The sequence below is a fragment of the Medicago truncatula genome, chromosome 8 (genome assembly GCF_003473485.1).
Source record: "Medicago truncatula cultivar Jemalong A17 chromosome 8, MtrunA17r5.0-ANR, whole genome shotgun sequence".
Taxonomy (NCBI): domain Eukaryota; kingdom Viridiplantae; phylum Streptophyta; class Magnoliopsida; order Fabales; family Fabaceae; genus Medicago; species Medicago truncatula.
The window spans coordinates 37,999,069-38,009,498 of record NC_053049.1 but is presented as its reverse complement, the minus strand read 5'-3'; the positions used below and the strand labels follow the sequence as shown (position 1 = coordinate 38,009,498).

General features: G+C 33.1%; 1 protein-coding gene across 1 annotated transcript; it reads right to left on the bottom strand.

Moving 5' to 3' along the window:
• Window positions 1-7,125: 7,125 nt before the first annotated feature.
• LOC120577706 (9-cis-epoxycarotenoid dioxygenase NCED2, chloroplastic) lies at window positions 7,126-9,343 on the bottom strand. Its single transcript, XM_039829505.1, has one exon. It carries the CDS (start codon window positions 9,251-9,253, stop codon window positions 7,427-7,429), a length of 1,827 nt encoding a protein of 608 aa, XP_039685439.1. The 5' UTR covers window positions 9,254-9,343; the 3' UTR covers window positions 7,126-7,426.
• Between the last annotated feature and the right edge of the window lie 1,087 nt (window positions 9,344-10,430).

Sequence of the window (10,430 nt, the reverse complement as noted above, 5' to 3'; positions counted from 1 at the left end):
TGGGTTATCAAATTCTCATTTAAGAAATTCCTAATTTTTGTCTGATGTCATTTATAATCTTTCTAAGATTGGATCAATAATTATAAAAATGATGATAGATAAAGTATTAGTTACTACTATTTGGATTTCTCAAAGGTAAATGCAAAATAAATCTATGATATATATAAAGCGAATACCTGACTTTGGAATTTTTTGCTTTCAATTTTATCCTTCATTTAGATTATTATGGTTTCATTTGAATTAGACTTTATTTTAAGCTCATGTAAAATAACATATGCAAATAAACAAACTTTTATGTATTATTTATAAGTTTGTCGATGTAGTTTTTGATAAAATAGTTTATGAAAATATAAATTTCATTTGTGAAAACTTAAAAATTATCATAAAAAATTTATTTATTTGCATAAGCTATTTTTCAAAAGCTAAAAAATAAGTCAATCCAAATAAGCCATATTTTTACAATTTTATCCCCTTTACTTTATTATTTAAATTATTGATTAAAATAATAAGTAATCCCTTTGATATTTTGTGCATGCATGCATGCGGATAAAAGAGGGAAGGAGACAATTTTAGGTGAATCTATTTCAGTGTGTGACCGAAAAATAGATGAAGTTGGGTTACGAGCAAAAAGAATTTCATTTTTTTTAAGGAAGTAAAAAGAACTTCATGTATATCATGAATTTAACGAAATTAAATTAATATGGTGACAACTAGGGTACCCATGGAAGAATGGTGGGTAATTTACCCCAACCAATATACATTAGCCACATAAGCACATTTTTAAGTGGTATTCATGAACTATCTTGACCCCACCAACAAATTGCTCATTTTCATTGATTAGTGGGTAAATTACCCACCATTCTTCAAAGGTAATCTAGAAAAAACCAATTAATATATATATATATATATATATTATACACACACACACGATGATACCTACGCCGCTTGGTTTCATCAACAAAAGAAAGAACTGCAAAAGGTTATTGTCTTTTTTTTTTTTTTAAGGAATAAGATTATAGCTTTTTTATTATTAACCAAAGTAGAAATACAATGAGGAGTGTTATGATAGATATAGTGACTAGCATTATGCGGTGTTCCTTAGCTAAACTATGGATAACGCCATTGACTTATCTCCTACTGAATTTCACATCAGAGTTCGTTAATTCAGAACCTAACGACAGTCTATAATTATTAATAATTGTCATGAAATCAGAGACACCATTTTTTTCATATATACTATCTACCACAACTTTAGAGTCTCTTTTGAAATCCATGTTAGCTCTATCACCCACTTCATTGCAGATAAAAGGCCTAAGGCTTCACCCATGTCAACATCGAGTATGGGAACTTGCCATTCGGTTTTAGCTATAACAAAGTTTCCTCCAATGTCTCAAATACAAGCTTCAAAACCAACTTTGTTAAGTGATGCGGAGAAAGATACATCCACATTGCACTTAAATCTTTCTCCTACTGGCTTGGTCCATTTAGCAGTCTCACTTTGCAAATTATTTAAAGGGCCACAATTCCTTACTTCTTGTGCGTTCTTCCAAACTATTCAAAAAAAGTCTCGGCTTGGTCCACAATCTCTTGAATTGTTTCCACAACATTGTTCCAAACCTTATTGGCTCTATGCTTCCATATATATGCTCCATAACATAACCCCAAACCTTTGTTGTTGTGGATAATCGAGCTGCTGAAAGAATGGCAGAAATTAGCCCGGTGCATGTAAAGGTGAGTAGCCAAACTTGCAGGCCTACATGCAGCGAGCATCCTATGCTCTTGCTGCATTCGAAAAACAAATGTTCCATTCTCTGCATGTATCACAGATGGCACAATTGATGAGATATTAAGGTTATTGTCAGTTTGCAGCTTCGACTTGATGGACTTTTCATTATTTTTTAGTTGTCACGTGAAGTTGATATTATGGACAAGAATGTGAAAGTTATATAGAAAACAAAGATATACATTAGATAGCACATTACTATAAATCAGTTGTGGATGATTGAAAATTTAGTTGGATAAGATTTCGCAAATTCAGTTTGTCTTATCAAAAATTGGTTGGATTCAAAAAGCCATACAAAGAAACAATATTGAGATTTTGTCTCACTCATGCATAAACGATCATTAAGTTGTGAATCCACAAATATAATCCATTCTCCATAAAAGTCTTATTCAATTTAATTTAGTCCATATGTTTAACAAAAGAATGTTTAATTGCATACGTATATCGATCCTTCACGAATATTAATAATCACGAAGTATCCGAATTAATTATTTTAATTTAAAAATAATATTTTATCAAATACATATAAGATACTCTATATATACATAAGGATATTTATAAGATACTTCACAAATACGTATCCTAGAAAAGATAAAGGGTAAACAAGCGAGTCAATGATGTAAAAATTTAGTGGAGATGTATATAATTGAGTTTTAGATATGAAACGGTGAAATTGTTTCTCGATGAACCACTTAAAATTTTATTTTTATTGAATGAAGGTAACGAGAGACAAGAGATTCAATTAATCAACATTAGACAAAATTTGTATTGAGTTTTTTTTTTTATTTTGATCACATGTATTATATAAGACCTTTATAATAATATAATAATGAAGAGTAATCAATGTTTATTTTATTCAAGTATTTTACATGCATATATGTTTTAGTATATAAAAGTTATTAATGTATCTTAGCCGTATTGTATCCTAAATTTTAAAAATTTCGCATATCCGCATACTCGTATCGTACCCGCACCCTATCACTGTTTACCTTGATTTTTGGTAAACAATCGCTGGTTTAAAATTGATTACTTGCAAGATCAATCAGTAAATCTTTAGAACATATTGTGTTTGTTATTTTCCAGAAATTGATGAATGTTCTTGATATTATTATGAAAATGATGAAGATAATCGTCAAACTTAAACAATGTTAAATTCGTCGAAGTTATTTCCACAAAAAGAATGTAAAATGCTCGAAAAGAACAAGTAAATTGCAAAGGAATTTAAAGAAACAAACTTAAATTGCATTGGTTGAATGTAAACTGGAACACAGATTCATACATTTTGACTTGTAACGAGTTTCTCTCTAGATGCAGATAGTTTGAATGTAAGTTTTTTGTATGGTTGAATTGTGACCCGTTTTTTCTACGAGAAACTGTTATTTATACTAGAAAACACCTACACATAGACATTCAAAACTATAACTGCTACAAACGGCTACTTCTTTAATTTGAAATTCAAATGGTATCTTTTGAAAGCAATCGATACTTGGCTTAATCTGGAACCAGTTTTTCCTTCGCCAACACCTTGCATGTTGAACTCTGATCTTCAAGACAACAAATCATTCTAAGTCCATATTTTCAACCGAACGAAGATGTCGAACATATTAACTTTCTTCACAATCTAAAGTCAAAATCTTTTGATAATATTTAATATAGCCTGTCGAAAATACAGGCTAACAATCACGTATTCGGGCTTCATAAGAATACACCCATTTTCACATCCCAATCCATTGAACACTTGTTCTCTCTCATGGTGGCACCGGAAAAAAAAAAGATTTAAAGCTGATTTTTAAAGTTTCTCTAAGTCGGTTTTCAACTGGTTTAAGAGGGCTCGTACGAGTAAATAAAACGTTTTAAGATGGCTTCTAACCCAACTTAGAATAACGAGTTTAAATCCATTCATATTTAATATTTGGATTAAATGTCATAGTATAAGATTACTCAACAACTTTAATTAATAATCGACTTCAAACATTGATTTGTTTTTACAAGGAGATGCTAACTTTTGTATCACATAAAACATGTGAGATCCTACTCCATTTCAACCACTTTGTTTGAATTCAATGATTTATATCTCTTTTTGTTTCTCCGTCATTTGTACTACGAACCCAAAATATTTCAAATATGTAACTTGATGTATGATGTGATATCCTACTTTCACCTCGAGGCTATAAATATTCCTCATTTCGCTAAAATTATATTTCATATGTGTTGTTGTGCCCTTACTTAGATGAAATTCATACACTTTTAAACCTCACATTTATAAACAACGATTAAAAGAAGAAAAAAAATCATTCTTTGACCAACTCTTCATGATTTAATATTAAGTTTTTACTCCCTCCGTCCATTTTTATAAGATTACTTTACAAAAAAGTTTTGTCATTAAATATAAGATTATCTACAAATTTTTAGATGTATTTATTACTTTTTTTTTTTCAAATACACCCTTCATTAATATTATCAATATACCTTAAAATATGAAAAGTTAACATTAAATATCTCTATAGACAAAAGGTAATTTGATAACCATATATTTATGACAAATTTATTACTTCAAACAATTTTTTTAATATCCGTGATATTTGTAAATTATTCCTATAAAAAGGGCAAAGGGAGTAGTTCTTTAGAAATTATATCACAAATTATCACCAATGATCAAGAAAAATTCATTCTTAGATCACTCCTTCATGAATGCTTTGATATTACACTTTTTAATTCTTCAAGATCTATACCTAGCATAATTTCATGTCCAATTATCAAGAAAATTATTATTTGGGCAATCTACTAGGACTCTTGAATGTTGAATTCATGAAAAATAGAAAGAAAAAAAACTTTGATAATTATGTTAACTAAACAAAATTCTCAATAAATTTCTATGCAATATAAAACAATTTTTTATTCCATTTCAATAACTTTGATAATACAAAAGTTTTTTTTTATTCTTTTTCACTGGCATACCAATATTTATTCCATTTCAATCATCTATCTACTTTATCACCTATAATTAATAAGGATGTATTAGTAAATTAAACAAATTTTTTATTAAAATCAACACTCATAATCATTTTCACAGTAACCGTGTAAAATTCAAAAGAGACACCTAATTTAAAACGGAGGGAGTAAATGTCAAATGAATATTCATTTCTTCTTAGTTTTTCACTCTTTAGAATGGTCTAGAACTTCCTTTAGCCAATGGTTACCGTTGCCGGTGTTAATGTGATGATTCATATTTTTAAAACCTGGTGTCTTATTAATAGTATTCACATTGGATTCCAAAGAGCCCTTTGACGTGTATAATACAAAGATTATAGATATTTTTCTTTCTTCTCCCTCTTCTTCATCTTTATTCTTTTAGATCTTGTTATTTTATTTTTTTTAAAGAATTGGAAGATATTAAGCTTATAAGTTGCTTAAGAACAACTCAAAACAATAATGCATCCGCTCCTCTTCAACAACAACAACAGTGAAATTAGAAGCGGTAATTTAAGTTTGAAACGTGGTAGTATATCCTGTCTAAATCAAATAGTTTTCAAAAAGATCTAACGCAAAGCACAAGAAAAACAACGAGTAAAAAATGACCTTTTGGGGGTGTCATCATCGAAGGGTCTTTTTGGTTGCTATAGAAGAAAGACGAAAAAAAAAATTGGACATAAAACCTACGATAAAGGCAAGTGGGACTTTTTGTCCCCTATTGTCTTCTATCATTTCACATGTAGCTTTCAAAACGTCTTAATAAACCTTTAGCAAAGGTATGGTCGAAATTGTTTCTTCGGCAAAATGAAAAATTAATTTTTATTAGATAATAAAAATAGGCATAACAAAGAATAGGATTATACAATGCAAACAATTTTTCTTTTTGCTACTACAACATGTTCTATAATGATTGTCGATGAGTCACATGTTAATGTGGTTTTCCGCTCTTTTAACAAACTTTTTGATTCTTTTGGAAGACTAGCTTTTTGTGCGGTGAAGATTTGATTTGAGCCTTGTTAATAAGGAGGGAATGTTGACAAATAAATGGTACCTTTAATTCAGACAAACAAACAACAAAATAATACTTGAGACCATGTGGCTTTGTAACTTTATTCAATGCAAGTGCTTGGAAGAAATAGGAAAATACAATTCGCAAAGCATTGGTAAAATGTTCATTATTATACGTAATAAGGAGGTAAATATTTACAATCATTTTCAGACATAGGGTTTGGCTGTCCTCTTTCTATTTCTTTTTTATCGAACAATTTTAAGTTAAATATCTTGATTCCATAAAATGGCCCCTGCCTTTTGGGATATATATATATAGATCGAAGACAATGGTAAAACGTAATTTAAAGTAACACATTTGAAGAAAAGATTCAACATGAAAGGTAACATAGATGCATGTAAAAAAGATTAGCTATGAAAAACAGCGAACATAAATCTACAAGTTGAACCAACATGACTCTTTCCGGACAAAATAATTTGATTTCTAGAATTGTCTGAGTTCTGGACCGGTTAAAGCGTTAATCCCATAAAGACACGTGAACCCAAAACCCTCGAAACAAGACACTACAGTTTGAGTGAGCATGCTAGTTTCGGTGTGCACCACCGCACTGAAACATGCCTTGTGCTTCCTGCACTGTACACGTGGCCTCCAATAGCTTCCTGCACCAAAATGGTCTTATACTTGATGGAAATATGTTCCTTTTAGTAATTGAGTAGATATTCTTTTAATTTCTTAAAAGAGATGATGATCACCAATTTTGAACATGTGTTTTATGTATAAGTTACAGCAATGTAATTCGCTATCTCTTTTTAAAAGTAGGTGACAACTAGGGTACCCATGGAAGAATGGTGGGTAATTTACCCCAACCAATACACATTAGCCACATAAGCACATTTTTAAGTGGTATACATGAACTATCTTGACTCCACCAACAAATTGCTCATTTTCATTGGTTTGTGGGTAAATTACTCACCATTCTTCAAAGGTAATTTAGAAAAAACCTTAAAAGTAATGTAGATGTTCCTTAAAAAAAAAAAAAAAAAAAAAAAATGGAGTAGATGTAGATCTCCACTCCCAGGGTCATGGACTCATGGTGATCGACAAAGTGTTGGGCATATTCATTCAACTTATAGAGAATCAAATCTAAATTACCAAAAAAGCTGTAATTAATTCACTGGTGTCATGCAATTTACACTTACTATTCAATAATATCTGTAAAAAATTGTTACAGAAACATATTTACCGAAACACGAGGGAAGGTATATTACTATATGCATTCCAAATGAAGACAATGTTATCGTTTATAGTTGAAGACAAAAAAGCGTAAGCATGATTCATATATATGCAGAAAGAACCAAAATTGAAACAGAAAAGGTATTTACTGGAAAATAAATTAAATACATGAAGAAAAAAAAGTAGAAACAAACAGAAAGCAACTGAGCTTCATCTACTTACTACACAGTACTACAAAGCTACAAGCTGATTCCTAATGAAATATGTGCACACGCACACAATCACTACATCTACAACAAAACTTAACTGAACTAACTAACTAATAATTCATACTACCAACAAAATCTTTGTGCAGGAGAACCCGGGGACCTGTATCAATCTGACCAATCCCTCTGGTTTTCTCATTTTCTTTTTTATTTCTACCTTTTTCACCCAAGGTATTGTAATGTCAAATCCTTAGCTTCCACAAAAGTTCCATGAAAACCATACGGCACTCTAGAAGGTAACTTAACGGTAGCTTCCACTTTCAAGTCCACAGCGTTTACTATCTGCAATTCTGATATACACTTCTCTTCATCATGGACAAAAGCCATAATGTACCCCCCGTCTTCATTTTCACACCCCCTTGTTGGTAAGAAAAACGGTTCACCACCGTACTTTCCATCACCATACTTGTGCATCTTTACTTCCCCACTTACAAGGTCCACCTTGGCGAACCCTGAAACCTTGGGCCACGGTTCAGCAAAAGCTAAATAAGCGAACCTGGTTTTTCTACCGAGCCGGTTCCTGTTCACCATACCAGCTTCTAAATTCATATCAGCAACCAGTGATCGGCGTGTTGATTCACCTGTTTTAAGGTTCAACCTTATCTCTGATAAAACACTCTTTAAATTTTCTTCGCTTTCGTTGAAGATTGAATCTGGTGGTGTCATGCATGAACCAATAACAACAATTTCCTCTGTTTCTGGTTCTTCCCATGCATTCCACAAATGAAAACAGAACGTGTCTGGTGATTCCACCCAAATAATGTTTGAAGCATCTTTTGCATATTTTGGAAGAACACCGAATCTTGATTTCTTCGCACCGTCGAATATCACCGGAGAACCACCTCTGATCATTTCTTCAAGCTTGAACACCACTTGATGATCAGGTATTACTACAAAATTCTCGGTGATCGCGAAATCATGCGTCATTGTGGGAACTTCAAGACGGATTTCAACGTCAGCTGATTTCTTTCCATCACAAGTAAAATGAAAATATTTGAGATAAGGTCTAGCTACTTCATAGCTCAATGCAAAGAGTTCGCCGGAGACCGGGTCGATTTTCGGGTGTGCGATCATAGTGGAATGAAGCTGATCAAGGAAGCTATAGCGACCAACGGTGGTAAGATCACCGACGGGAGTGATTTGGAGTTCATAAGGAAGATCATCTTCTGACATGGCGAGGAGTTTACCGTTGAAGTAGACTAATCCGGCGTTTGCAACGCCGGAGCCACGCCGGTGATCAACGATACCGCAAAGACTTCTAGCGTAGAAGAGAAGAAGCCTAGCTATGCCGGAGTGACCGTGGAGTTCTCCGATGGCCTTTGGGAACATTGCTCTGCCTAACTCTCGCTCTTGAACGAGTCTCTCTGTTTCGGTGAAGCGGCATGCATAGCTTGCTGCACCGTCATTGATGGTGACTGCATGAACCATACCATCACCGTCGAATAGGTGGTGACCGGAAACTGGCTCGAACATTGGGTTGGCGCCGTTACGGACGTAAACTCCGTTTACGCAGTTGGGGATTGTGCCGGTGACGGGGAGAGAATGAACTACCGGTTGCTCCGGCACTGGAGCAAAGTTTCCGGCGATTTGAATGCTTGGGTCCGAGGTTTTTGGAAGTGGATGTTGAAGCTCGCGTGAGAGCAACGCGCTTTCGAACATGTTTAGTGCCATTGCTGCGGCTTTTTGTAATGGGTTCCACTGTGGTTTGTTTGTGGTGATTGTTTGAGTTTGAGGGGCATTTTCTTTGGTAATTAAGGGTTGATTGTAGGGTTGTTTTGGGAAATCGAATACTGAGGGAGAGTGGAGAGCACATTCAAGTGCTTTTCTATTGGGCTTCTTCTTCAATTTAACTGTGGACTTTTTGTATAAGCCCAAATCAATAGATGATGATGAAGAGGAAAAGAGGGAGAAAGAGTGTGGTAATTGAGGTTTATTATGAGTAGCACAAGTGCTAGAATTAAGAGCTAGTGAAGAAGGTGACATGATCATGGAGATTTTGGTTGTTTCTCAAAGAGTATAAAGAAATGAAATGATCATGTAGAAAAGAGAAAGAAAAAGAGATTTTGGGTTGGGAGGGGAGGGGGAGAATAAGGAAGGGACAATTGAGTTTAAATAGAGAGGAGGTGGGGGGAGGTGAAAGAAAGAGAAAGTGTCAATTTTTTATTTAATAATAATAATAATAATGATTAAGAGACCAAATAAAATAAAAAATATAAAATAATGATTATTTGATTTTTCAGGAGGGGTATGTTATTTATTTATGGAGGTCCACCTCAGACATGTAAAAGAAGACCACGTGGTGGATTTGTGGATTTAGTTGTGGCTTCAAAATTGTACATGGGTGTGGGGTAGAGGCCTTCGGTTTCGGCTGGGAATTGCTGCTAGTAGACAGTAGTAACCGATTGTGACCGAAACCTCTTATGTTTGGGATGACCAATGCTAGGTTAAGTTAAGTGTCTCCTATACTTAATCTTGAATATTCCTCAATCCTAAACATGAAAGAAACTTTGATCATCAATGTATTAGCGCTTCTATTACAAAACATTAAATTTTGTTAATGAAACTTTTTTTCATATTTAAGAGTATTACAAAACATCGTTTAGGGTTTGCTTTATACTAAACTGGAGTATGAGTATTTCAAATGGGCTATAATATTTAGTTTTGAATAAATATCGTCTCTTATCAAATAAAATATTTTTAAATTCAATCGGGAGGGAGTATTATTTATTAGCTTTGGGCTTTGCAGCTACCTATTTTGTAGAAGTTGTCTCTACCATTTTGGTGGAATTTTTTGTACCTATGATTGTTTAGCCATTATATTATTATATTTTCTTTCTTATTTTACTTCCTACTTCTACTTGTCTGGAATATATCCTTCAAATTCCTCTATATAATATTTGATTTTGTCTTTGCTAGCTACTTCAAAATACAAAACATTCCACATGTTACTGATGTTTGGCCCATGTGTTCTGTTGTGCCTTCAGAAGACCATAGGGCCTCTGCATAATCTTGTAGCTGGTTTCTGTTGTTTCTGTTTCTGTTTCTGTCCTTGTAACATGAGATAGGGTTTCCCTCAAAATAATCTTGCAGGTGGTTTCAGTTGGCCTCTGTAATATACTGTCATGTTTGCAATCATAATAATACTTCTAAAATATTAATATTATTC